This window comes from Scyliorhinus torazame, chromosome 4, assembly GCF_047496885.1.
Source record: "Scyliorhinus torazame isolate Kashiwa2021f chromosome 4, sScyTor2.1, whole genome shotgun sequence".
Lineage (NCBI taxonomy): Eukaryota > Metazoa > Chordata > Chondrichthyes > Carcharhiniformes > Scyliorhinidae > Scyliorhinus > Scyliorhinus torazame.
The window spans coordinates 17,976,642-17,989,900 of NC_092710.1; the positions used below are offsets into that span (position 1 = coordinate 17,976,642).

Consider the following 13,259-nt stretch of genomic DNA (forward strand, 5'->3'; position numbering starts at 1 on the left):
TTCCTTTCTCCTGCACCTGACCACCTTGCTTCCCTTCACAGGCATCTATTCTATTTGCCTGAGGCACCGTGTTTCGAAAGGGTTGGTGAGATCCTATCATTCCGCGGCCCAGATTCCTGGCTCCGTCAGATCCTGCAGCCTCTGTGACTCACCGTGGTTTGGCCGCGACCCAACCGCACTTGCATACACCTGACGTGGCGGCATCCTGATTTCTTCCGATTGGCTGCCACTGTTGGCTAATGAGGGCCTGGGTTTGATCGTTTCTGTTGGCCTTCCCCCTACGGTTGTCACAAACTCCACCCCTCACTCCCTCCTGTCCTTGATATAAGGAGGAGGATGTTTTTGGCCAGCGCCACTCGAGGTGAAGGAGCGGAAAGGAGGACTTCAAAGGAGGTCCTTGAATGAGCGTCACAAATCATTCGCTGGTCGTCACCTCAGCTGTTGCGGGGAACTCTCGGTGAGTTGACTCCCTCGTGTCATTTTGAATGTTGGGTTGAACTTTTCAGATGCATAGTTTCTGTCGATGGCTGAGGACGTAACTTCCCATTGCGCGAGATTTCCCTCACTTTGGTGACCGAATCGCAAAGCTGCCTCGCTGCTCCACCCACGCATTCGGTTCATCGCCACCTTAGAGGGCGCCTCCTCCACCGTTGACAAGCACCCCTCAATAAACTGAGAAAGACCGCTTCGCAGATTAGATCACGGTGCTTGCCTCTGGCGTTGATCGGTCCCTCTTGGAGCTGTGGCTGGGCCAAGGCCTCCTGGCTGGAGGTCAATGCCCTGCGCTCCCTCACCGGGATCATGCAGGGACAGGCTTGGCCGGAACAGAGAGAGAGAGAGAGATGAGCAGCAAGTTCTGAGACACTCCCATCAGCTGTGCTCTGCCCGCATCTGTAATTCAGGAGTGCCAGGAACAATCCCAGGTCTTCCCAACTCCCCTCTGCTCCAGATGGCCAAAGTTCAGGAAGACAAAGATATATATATTTTTTAAACGGGCAGGGGTAGACAATTGGACCAGTCGGGTCTGCACCCACCCGACCTCGGCCCAATCCCCGTACAATCTCGGGGCAATTTAGCATAGCCAATCCACCTAGCCTGCACAAATTTGGACTGTGGGAGGAAACGAACACCTGGAGGGGGAAACCGGAGCACCCAGAGGTCCCCCCCCCAGCCGACTCTTTCCCCCCCCCCCACCTCATACTAGGGACCAATCTCCTGAGTCTTCATTCTATCTGTCTCTGCTCCCAGTACTTCTCTCCTGAAATCTGGGAGACCCAAGCTGCTTGTGGTACTCCAGATGTGGCCTCACCAACACCCTGTCCAACCTGCAGCAAGGCCGAGAACCATCGTAAATCTACGGCACAGAAGGAGGCCATCCGTCCCATCTTGTCCGTGCTAGCCCGAGGACACCCAGGTACTCTTTCCAATCCCACCCGCCTGCACCCGGTCCATCGCCCTGCGCGCTAACCTTCGGTGTTCCTTGTTCGAGCCCCAGAGCTAAGTCGCCCTTGTTTAAACGCTTAGGTTGACTGCCTCACTCAGTTGCCCCCCCCCCCACTCTGTTGGGAGTGGCACCTACTGCCCAGGAATCCGCATCCCAAGAATCACTGGCCGGCTTCCCTCCCCTCCCGGAAAGAGAAAGCCCGAGGGGCAGGTGGCCTGATCGAGGTCTTCAGACCCCGGAAAGGGGTTCGATCGAGCGGGGAAACGGAGAGAATGTCCCCTCTGGCGGGCGAGAGGGCAGAACCTGGGGGGGGGGGGGGGGAGGCCCCCCGGAAACCCAACAGGGAATGTTCCGGAGGAGCTTGTCCACCCGGAGAGTGGGTAGGTCGAGGTGAATAGTGTGACCGGGGTCAGACACCGGTGGAGGAGGGCGGCAGGCGCATACGAACGGTGCCCTGCGCCTGTGAGGCGGGGGCTGCGGGGTAGCCCGAGGGGCCCCCTTCTCGGTGATTTTGGGCTTTGTCGGGGTTCAGGGGGTTGTGTCGGGGGGGGAGGGGGTTCGGGAAATAGAGACGCCGTTTACAAATGGGGTCCCGATGACTTCCTGCACCAAGGAATTCCAGCGACCAAAGCCCCTCAGTGCAGGAAACGGTGGCCTCAACAGGACATTCTTCGCTGACAAAACACCCGGCTAAACGTGCTCGCCGTGGGACTCTGTTCCAATTTGGTTACAACTGCGTCTTTCAGTCTCTCCCTTTCTCTCTCTCTCTCTCTCTCTCCACTGTCGCCTCCCCTCTCTCTTTCGTCTCTCCCATCCTCTCTCTCACCCTTCTCACTTTTTCCCCTCTCTCTCTCTCTCTCTCTACCCCTGTCACTTTCCCTCCCTCTCTTTCCCCCCCCTTTCTCTCCTCCCTCTATCTTCCCCTCTTCCTCCCCCCCCTCAACTTTTTCCACCTCCCTCTCCCCCCTTTCTCTGTCCCCCCCCCTCACTCTGCCCCCCTCCCTCCCCTTTTCCCCCCTCCTCACTCCTCTCTCCCACCTCTCTTTCCCTCTCTCTCCCACCACTCTTCTCCTGGCTTCTCTCTCTCTCGCTCTCTCTCTGGAGGGGGTGGCCGGGAGTGAACGTCGCCAAGCTCACTTTACCCAGCATCGCATTTCAGCAGATTACTTTATTCTCCTGATAACAGGCTTCCCTCTTATTTTTCCGAACAAGATGCTGCACTTCATATTGGTCTGTTCTGAACTTTCCTGGCAGTCCTGTGTCCCTTTTGCATGTTTCTCAACGCCTCCTGACAAATTGTTGTCTTGACTGTTTCCCCACAACAACCTTGCGCCCTCCACAAATTGTGTTTTGGACGTAGACATTCTGTTTTGAAATTGCGGGTGGGATTTTCTGCACCCGGCACGTGATTGGTGGCGGAGACAGAGGCGGCCTGCTATTGACCAACAGCGGGATCTTCCAGTCCATCCACTTTCAATGGCTTTTCCTGTTGCTCGCGCCCTCCGCCACTGGGGAACCCGCAGGCGGAGTGGAGGGGTGGGGGGGGGGGGGGAGTGTCACCATCGGCGGGACCGGAAGATTCGCCAGCGGGAAGGGCCCTGTTTTAAGTTAGGAAATTGTGTTTGGAATTTCAAAATTGTGGGCTGGATTCTCCCGCTCACCACATTCCTGGTTCACCCCGCCGGCGGGATTCTCCGTTACGCCGGCTGGTCAACTGGGTTTCCCATTGCGGGGCAGCCCCACGCCGTCAGGAAATCCCCGGGCTGTCGGCAAAATGGAGCATCCCGCCGGCGGAGAATCCAGCCCACTGTGTTTTCAATTTAGAAATTGTGTTTTGAAATTTCAAGTTGCGGTTTGAATTTAGAAATTGGGTTTTTAATTTAGACATGTTGTTTCTAAGTTGGAAACGGTTTCAAATTTAGAAGTGTTGTTTCAAATATGGAAATTCTGAATCAAATTTAGAAATTCTGAATCAAATTTAGAAATTCTGAATCAAATTTAGAAATTATGTTTCAAATTTAGAAATTATGTTTTAAATTTACAATTCCTCTGGGACAGCACAGTGGTGCAGCAGTTGAGGACCCGCATTCGATCCCGGCCCTGGGCCACTGTCCATGTGGAGTTTGCACACTCTTCCCGTGTCTGTGTAGGTCACACCCCCACAACTCAAAAATGTACAGGCTCGGTAGATTGACCACGCTAAATTGCCCCTTAATTGGAAAAAAAAGAATTGAGTACTCTAAATTTATTTTAAAAATTACAAATTCTCTTTCAAATTATTTTTTCTTTTTTTTTATACATTTAAAGTGTCCAAGTCTTTTTTTTTCCCAATTGAGGGGCAATTTAGCGTGGTCAATCCACCTACGTTGCACATCTTTGGGATGTGGGGATGAGACCCACGTAGACACAGGGAGAATGTGCAAACTCCACACGGACAGTGAACCCAGGGCCGGGATCGAACCCGGGTCCTCGGCGCCGTGAGGCAGCAGTGCTAAGCACTGCGCCGCCATGCGACCCTCAAATTTAGAAATTATGTTTAAAATTTAGATATTGTTTCAAATTTAGAAATTCTGTTTCAAATTTAGAAATTCTGTTTCAAATTTAGAAATTCTGTTTCAAATTTAGAAATACTGTTTCAAATTTAGATATTCTGTTTCAAATTTAGAATTTCTGTTTTTAATGTAACAATTGGGATTCTAATTGAGAAACTGTGTTTCTAATTTATAAATTGGGTTTTGATTGACAAAATTATGTTTTCTAATTAGAAATTTTGAATGTCGAAGTTGTCCTGGATGATGCTAACCATCTTGATTGTTTTTGGAGTATTCTAGTTCCTAACTGGACATTATTTGTTTTCTCCACAGGTGAATTCCTGGTCCGATTCAATATCTTGGTTAGAGAGGCCTTTCTGATTGAAACGATCGTCCAGAGCAGTCACAATGGCGTCAGCGGATACCGAGAGAGGATTCACATTTGCCTTTCAAAGCTCTGAGGGCGAGAGACACGCAGCCAAGGGCAGGCACGACGAGTCTCTACTTTCCGCCCTGAGGAACTCAGCCAATGTGTTCGGCGAGGAGGAGAAGAAAAACGAGGGAAAGACGATCCAGCTCCTGGAGCGGGAGCACCTCCGAGGGGCCCTCAATTTGGGGATGCCCTGCAGATGCCTGCCAGAGAACGCCCACCTGGAGGTGTTGTTCGCAGGGAGCGGCGGTGGCTCCCAAGGCCGAGAGGACGTTGCCGGAGACCAGGAGTGCGTGATGTTTACTGTTGTCCCTGCTCCCGGAATTCTGAAGGACCCCGCGCCCGGGGTGGACATCTGTGTCTTCGCTTTGGGAGGCGAGACGGCGGGCGAGGCCCTGAGCAAGGACGGCAGGTTCCTACCCGAGGTGGGGGGCGAGGGTTGGCAGCTGGTGGAGCGGCAGAGCCGCCAGGCCTTCCAGTTGACCCTGGCTGCCAAGCAGCTGCAGGGCGGGGCTTACGAGCTGGGCTCCGAGGGGGCGGGGGCCTGCGGCCAGGCCCCCCTGCCTGGGGGGAGGCCAAACCTTTGCGATCTGGCCCAGGAGCTCGACGAGTACTTGAAGGGGCGGCCTGGGGCCGGGGGGCCCTGGGAGGCGGCGCAAAAGGAGTTTGAAGAGCTGACCGGAGGCTCCGTGCCTAACCGGGTGCCCAGCAACATCGCCAAGCTGCCCTTGGGCATGAACGAGTCTGTGGGCACGCTGTACTGGAATCGACCCGGCAACGAAGGCAAGGCTTCCTGCTTCCACCTCGCCCAGGGCCACGTGCTGACCTGCTACCACGCGGTCAAAATGATGGTGGGGGAGGGGGTGCCCGAGAGTGAGTGGGGCACAGTGGTGAGAGAGGCAGCCAACGTGAGCTTCACCTTCCGCACAACCGGCGAGACCCAGTGGAAGGTGGCCAGTGGCGGTCTGAAGGCCTTCTCCCCGGAGCTGGATTATGCCGTGCTGGCCCTGCAGATCCCCGAAGGCCGAGGGACCGAGTTGAGGCCTGGCCTGGCCGCCTTTGCCACCAAGCCCATCGCCCAAGGGGTCGTGTACAACGTGGGCCGCCAGTACACCGAGGCGCTCGTGCTCGTCCCCCTGATCCAGGAGGAGGACGATGACCTGTCCGGCCGCCAGAGTTTCCAGGCTTTCTCCGGGAACACGTTCGCCCAGCAGGCCAGGCCCGAGCGGGTGCCCTACGACAAGGAGTTCCTCCACGACCCCGCCGCCTCTGGCTCGCCTGTCATTAGCTTCTACGGCGGGTTGGTGGGCATGCACGCCGGGGGTTACAAATATAAGGAGCGGGTCGTTGAGTTTGGCCCGACCATCCAGGCCGTCGCCGCAAGCATCAGTGTCGCCGACCGCCCCTTGTATCAGCAGCTGTTTGCCACCAAGTCTCATAAGGGTAACTGCTCCATCATGTAAAGTGCCGGGGGGTGGGGGGGGGGGGGGTAACTGGGGGCAACTGCAGAGTCTGTCACCAGCTGGAGTGGAGCCTGGGTGGGGATTGGGGGGGGGGGACCTCCTAGACTTGCGGGGGGCAGTGGGAAACCCCAAAGGACATTGAGCAGAGCCTGGTCGCTTCAGTCACCATCAGTCTCTCGCTCTCATTGGTGGGTTCATCCACCTTCCCCCCCGAAATGCAGCCCCACTATTCACCCTCCACCACTCCCTGTGGGAGCGAGTTACCACATCCTCACCGCTCTCTGGCTGAAGACGTTTCTCCTGAATTGGACAGTTTATTTGTGGCCCCCCCCCCTGGTTCTGGTCTCGCCCACAATCCTCTGTATCGGCCCAGCCGAACCCTTCCTTCATTTTCCGCACCTGGGCCAGATCATCCTTCGGACAACCTCGTTCCCAAGGGGACGGGTCTCAGAACCATCCAATTTTTCCTGACAGGTCACAAACTCTCATTCCCAAAACAATCCAGGAAATATTTGTTGCACCCACTCCCGGGCCACAATATCCTTTTGCACTGTGCAGAACCCTTTCAGCCCCTCGAGCCTGTCCCACCACCAAATGAGTTTATGTTTGATCAGTGGTCTAATTGCACAAGCTCACCTTTGCCTCATCACAATGACAGGTTCAGCTAACAGGTAGAAGTGTTCCTAAATTGTCCTGAAAAACTGTGTACAGTGACTCCCAGTGTGATACGGAGACCGGAACTGTGCACAGTGACTCCCAGTGTGATACAGAGACAGGAACTGTGCACAGTGACTCCCAGTGTGATACAGAGACAGGAACTGTGCACAGTGACTCCCAGTGTGATACGGAGACAGGAACTGTGCACAGTGACTCCCAGTGTGATACGGAGACAGGAACTGTGCACAGTGACTCCCAGTGAGATACGGAGACAGGAACTGTGCACAGTGACTCCCAGTGTGATACAGAGACAGGAACTGTGCACAGTGACTTCCAGTGTGATACAGAGACAGGAACTGTGCACAGTGACTCCCAGTGTGATACGGAGACAGGAACTGTGCACAGTGACTCCCAGTGTGATACGGAGACAGGAGCTGTGCACAGTGACTCCCAGTGTGATACGGAGACAGGAACTGTGCACAGTGACTCCCAGTGTGATACGGAGACAGGGACTGTGCACAGTGACTCCCAGTGAGATACGGAGACAGGAACTGTGCACAGTGACTCCCAGTGTGATACAGAGACAGGAACTGTGCACAGTGACTTCCAGTGTGATACGGAGACCGGAACTGTGCACAGTGACTCCCAGTGTGATACGGAGACCGGAACTGTGCACAGTGACTCCCAGTGTGACACGGAGACAGGAACTGTGCACAGTAACTCCCAGTGTGATACAGAGACAGGAACTGTGCACAGTGACTCCCAGTGTGATACGGAGACAGGAACTGTGCACAGTGACTCCCAGTGTGATACAGAGACAGGAACTGTGCACAGTGACTCCCAGTGTGATACGGAGACAGGAACTGTGCACAGTGACTCCCAGTGTGATACAGAGACAGGAACTGTGCACAGTGACTCCCAGTGTGGTACTGAGACAGGAACTGTGCACAGTGATTCCCAATGTGATACGGAGACCGGAACTGTGCACAGTGACTCCCAGTGTGATACAGAGACAGGAGCTGTGCACAGTGACTCCCAGTGTGATACGGAGACAGGAACTGTGCACAGTGACTCCCAGTGTGATACAGCGACAGGAACTGTGCACAGTGACTCCCAGTGTGATACGGAGACCGGAACTGTGCACAGTGACTCCCAGTGTGATACAGAGACAGGAACTGTGCACAGTGACTCCCAGTGTGATACGGAGACAGGGACTGTGCACAGTGACTCCCAGTGTGATTCGGAGACAGGAACTGTGCACAGTGACTCCCAGTGTGATTCGGAGACAGGAACTGTGCACAGTGACTCCCAGTGTGGGCTAACCCAAGATTTGATATCAAGGGAACGTACTTATTGTCATATAAACAACAATGAATGTAATAAATTGAATGTTTTTCAATTCTGTCCGTCTGGAAATTAACATCTGAACTTTTGTTTGACCTGAACCTGTTGCCCTGTTCTGTAAAATTTGTAAAAATAAAAAAAGGATCATTGTAAAATTTCGAACCGTGTGGTGTATGAGTGATTGAAGGGGGAGTGAGTGTGATTATAACTGTGAATATCACATCGGCCTGCAATGGGAGGACTGGAGCGGCTGGATTTGATGCCAGATGAGATGGCAGATTAAACCCTCCCTTATCCAGGTACAGTGCAGCATCTAGACTCACCCACCAGAACCCCCCCCCTCCATCCCCAATCCCTTTCCCTCCTCTTCTACTCACGTCACACAAGCCTCGAAAGAAAAACACCAAAAAGAAAGAATTCTCAGGGAAATTCCTCTTCGATGCCCTTTGGCCATGCAAAGGATATACTGTAAATGCCTCCAGCAAGTATTATCCTTATTCTTATTATTACTAAACTTGCCCCCTGAAACGGAAAAGATTTAAACATGCACTCCCTCCACCCTAACCCTAACCCTAACCCTAACCCCCTCCACCATCGACGCTGCCTTGTGTACCATCTACAAGATGCACTTGGTGAGTTAGGAACCCACCAAGTTTCCTTAGGCAGCACCTTCCAAACCCACGACCATCTCGAAGGACAAGAGCAGCAGATACCTGGGAACCCCACCACCTGGAGGTCCCCCTCCGAGTCACTCGCCGCCCCGACTTGCAAAGAGATAATAATATTTATTAGCGTCACAAGTAGGCTTATATTAACACTGCAATGCAGTTTTACTTCTCCAGTCGCCTAAGAGCACGTCTTTCGGGACTTGTGGGCGGAAACCGGAGCGCCCGGAGGAAACCCACGCAACGGGGCGAACGTGCAGACTCCACACAGTGACCCAAGCCGGGAATCGAACCCGGGACCCTGGAACTGTGAAGCAACAGCGCTTACCACTGTGCTACCGTTCCTCTCATCGCCGTTCCTTCACGGCGGCCGGGTTGAAACCCTGGCGCTCCCTCCCCAACAGCACAGTGGGTGTACCTGCCCCTCGGGGACTGCAGCGGTTCAAGAAGGCAGCTCACCCCCACTTTCAACGAGCGATGGGTAACAAGGCCTTTGCGACGCACCCACCTCGTGAATGAACAGAACAATTGTCCTTGTTCCCGATCAAACGGTCTGGCTCCCTGCCTCTTTTTCCGGGGATACCGAACACTTTGGGAGGAGGTTATCGAGCTTCGGTGAGAAGGAAGGAGGCCCGGAGGCTCCATTGACAGTGTGCCGTCCCTCCATCGGCACATCAAACCCGAGGCCCTGCCCGCCCCCTGCGGGGGGGGGGGGGGGGGGGGAGCGTACTGGACCCCCCACCAGCTATTAGTGAGGGAAGAGCAGATCGGGGAGTTCCCTGCGGGGTCCTGGACCCTTACTCAACATCGGTAGCAGCAGATGATGGGCTTCTGACGACGTTGGTTTGTGGGAGCTTCCTGTGGGCCAACTGGGTGCCAACTTTTCTCAGACTGGAGCGTTGCTTTCGGTGCGAGCTTAGCTTCTCGGGAGGGAGGGTGGGGGAGATTCTCCCTCCCCTCGTTCTCGGCAGGCGGCAATGCCCGGAGGGGCGGAAAATCCAGCGGGAGCCCCCAAATGGTGCGTTTTCGCCTTTCGATTGTCCCCGATCAGGGAGGGAGGATTTTAACCCGGCAACAGTGAAGGAACGGCGATGGGAGGAACGGTGGCACAGTGGCTAGCACTGTTGCTTCACAGCGCCAGGGGTCCCGGGTTCGATTCCCGGCTGGGGTCACTGTCTGCGCGGAGTCTGCACGTTCTCCCCCGTGTCTTGCGCGGGTTTCCTCCGGGCGCTCCGGTTTCCTCCCACAAGTCCCGAAAGACGTGCTCTTAGGTTCCCGATTAGCACACATTGGCGGACATACCTGCTCGATCATTATCCCTCCTGTCTACATTCTGTGACGGTGACGGGTTTGCGAAGGGAATTCCCTGGGGACACACAGGTAGGTACATCCTGAGGCGGACAGGGTCATGCCTGGGCAGTACCTCGGCAATGCCCCCATCCCCGACCCCACCACCCCACAGGCATCTCATAGCTTTCCGATACAGAGGTCCATGGGCTGTGGTTTCCCATGTTCTTAAGGGGAGGAGGAGAAAACCCTGGGAGGCATTCCCGGGTTTTAAGGTGTGGGGGTGGGTGGGGTTCCCCATGAGGTGGACGGATCCATTGTGGGGTTTTCCTGTTTCTGTGGGGCGGTAATTTCTTGTGGGTGTTCCCCATGTCTCTGCGGGGATTTCCTGTGTCCGTGAGGGGGGGGATTCCCCGTGTCCGTGAGGGGGAGGATTCCCCGTGTCCGTGAGGGGGAGGATTCCCCGTGTCCGTGAGGGGGGGGAATTCCCCGTGTCCGTGAGGGGGGGATTCCCTGTGGGGATTGCCCGTGTCCGTGAGGGGGGTGGATTCCCCGTGTCCGTGAGGGGGGGGATTCCCCGTGTCCGTGAGGGGGAGGATTCCCCGTGTCCGTGAGGGGGGGGATTCCCTGTGTCCGTGAGGGGGGTGGATTCCCCGTGTCCGTGAGGGGGGGGATTCCCCGTGTCCGTGAGGGGGGTGGATTCCCCGTGTCCGTGAGGGGGGGGATTCCCTGTGTCCGTGAGGGGGGGGATTCCCCGTGACCGCGAGGGGGGGATTCCCCGTGCCGCGAGGGGGGGGATTCCCCGTGCCCGTGAGGGGTGGATTCCATGTGTCCGTGAGGGGTGGATTCCCCGTGTCTGTGACGGGGGGGGGATTCCCCGTGTCCGTGAGGTGGGGGATTACCCGTGTCCGTGAGGGGGAGGATTTCCCGTGTCCGTGAGGGGGAGGATTCCCCGTGTCCGTGAGGGGGAGGATTCCCCGTGTCCGTGAGGGGGAGGATTCCCCGTGTCGGTGAGGGGGAGGGATTCCCTGTGGGGATTCCCGTATCCGTGAGGGGGAGGATTCCCTGTGTCCGTGAGGTGGGGGATTACCCGTGTCCGTGAGGGGGAGGATTCCCTGTGGGGATTCCCCGTGTCCGTGAGAGGGAGGGTTTCCCTGGGTCCGTGAGGGGGAGGGATTCCCTGTGGGGATTCCTGTGTCCGTGAGGGGGAGGGATTCCCCGTGTCCGTGAGTTGGAGGGATTCCCTGTGTCAGTGATGAGGAGGATTCCCTGTGGGGATTCCCCGTGTCCATGAGGTGGGGGATTTACCCGTATTCGTGAGGTGGGGGGATTCCCCGTGTCCATGAGGGGGAGGATTCCCCGTGTCCGTGAGGGGGAGGATTCCCTGTGGGGATTCCCCGTGTCCGTGAGGGGGAGGATTACCTGTGTCCGTGAGGGGGAGGATTCCCTGTGGGGATTCCTGTGTCCGTGAGGGGCATGGATTCCCTGTGGGGATTCCCTGTGTCCGTGAGGGGGAGGGATTCCTCGTGTCCGTGAGGGGGGTATTCCCCGTGTCTGTGTGGGGAGGGATTCCCCGTGTCCGTGAGGGGGGGGATTCCCCGTGTCTGTGTGGGGGGGTATTCCCTGTGTCCGTGAGGGGAGGATTCCCCGTGTCCGTGAGCGGTAGGATTCCCTCTGTGAGGGGGGGATTCCCTGTGGGGATTCCCTGTGTCCGTGAGGGGGAGGATTCCCTGTGTCCGTGAGGGGGAGGATTCCCCGTGTCCGTGAGGGGGAGGATTCCCTGTGTCCGTTAGGGGGAGGATTCCCGTGTCCGTGAGGGGGAGGATTCCCCGTGTCCATGAGGGGGAGGATTCCCGTGTCCATGAGGGGGAGGATTCCTCGTTTCCGTTAGGGGGAGGATTCCTCGTGTCCGTTAGAGGGAGGATTCCCGTGTCCGTTAGGGAGAGGGTTCACCGTTTCCGTGAGGTGGGGGATACCCTGTGTCGGTGCGGGGGAGGATTCCCCGTGTCTGTGAGGGGGAGGGTTCCCTGTGTCCGTGAGGGGGAGGGATTTCCCATGTCCATGAGGGGGAGGATTGACTGTGGGGATTCCTCGTGACCGTGAGGGGGAGGATTCCCCGTGTCCGTGAGGGAGAGGATTCCCTGTGGGGATTCCCCGTGTCCGTGAGGGGGAGGGATTCCCCGTGTCCGTGAGTTGGAGGGATTCCCTGTGTCAGTGATGAGGAGGATTCCTTGTGTCCGTGAGCGGGAGGATTCCCTGTGTCCGTGAGGTGAGGGAATTACCCGTATTCGTGAGGTGGGGGATTCCCCGTGTCCATGAGGGGGAGGATTCCCCATGTCCGTGAGGGGGAGGATTCCCTGTGGGGATTCCCCGTGTCCGTGAGGGGGAGGATTACCTGTGTCCGTGAGGGGGAGGATTCCCTGTGGGGATTCCCTGTGTCTGTGAGGGGGAGGATTCCCTGTGTCCGTGAGGGGGAGGATTCCCCGTGTCCGTGAGGGGGAGGATTCCCTGTGGGGATTCACCGTGTCCGTTAGGGGGAGGATTCCCGTGTCCGTGAGGGGGAGGATTCCCTGTGTCCGTTAGGGGGAGGATTCCCGTGTGTCCGCGAGGGGGAGGAGTCCCCGTGTCCATTAGGGGGAGGATTCCCGTGTCCGTGAGGGAGAGGACTCCCCGTGTCCATGAGGGGGAGGATTCCCATGTCCGTGAGGGGGAGGTTTCCTCGTGTCCGTTAGAGGGAGGATTCCCGTGTCCGTTAGGGGGAGGGTTCCCCGTTTCCGTGAGGTGGGGGATAACCTGTGTCGGTGCGGGGGAGGATTCCCCGTGTCTGTGAGGGGGAGGGTTCCCTGTGTCCGTGAGGGGGAGGATTCCCCGTGTCCATGAGGGGGAGGATTGACTGTGGGGATTCCCCGTGACCGTGAGGGGGAGGATTCCCCGTGTCCGTGAGGGAGAGGATTCCCTGTGTCCATGAGGGGGGGATTCCCCGTGTCCGTGAGGGAGAGGATTCCCTGTGTCCGTGAGGGGGGGATTCCCCGTGTCCGTGAGGGGGAGGGATTTCCTGTGGGGATTCCCTGTGTCTGTGAGGGGGGAGGATTCCCAGTGTCTGTGAGGGGGAGGGATTTCCTGTGGGGATTCCCCATGTTTGTGAGGTGGAGGGATTCTCTATGGGGATTCCCCGTGTCCGTGAGGGGGGAGGATTCCCAGTGTCTGTGAGGGGGAGGGATTCCCTGTGGGGATTCCCCATGTTTGTGAGGTGGAGGGATTCTCTATGGGGATTCCCCGTGTCCATGAGGGGGGAGGATTCCCAGTGTCTGTGAGGGGGTGGGATTCCCTGTGGGGATTCCCTGTGTTCGTGAGGGGGAGGATACCCTGTGGGGATACCCCATGTCCGTGAGGGGGAGTATTCCTCGTGTCCGTGAGGTGGACGATTCCCCGTGTCCG

At 56.9% G+C, this 13,259-nt stretch overlaps 1 protein-coding gene across 1 annotated transcript; it reads left to right on the top strand.

Annotated features, from left to right (window-relative positions):
- The first annotated feature begins 335 nt into the window (after positions 1-335).
- LOC140411289 (serine protease FAM111A-like) lies at positions 336-5,868 on the top strand. Its single transcript, XM_072500411.1, has 2 exons — positions 336-457; positions 4,309-5,868. The coding sequence occupies exon 2, from the start codon at positions 4,384-4,386 to the stop codon at positions 5,866-5,868; it is 1,485 nt and encodes a 494-aa protein (XP_072356512.1). The 5' UTR covers positions 336-457; positions 4,309-4,383.
- Positions 5,869-13,259: the final 7,391 nt, after the last annotated feature.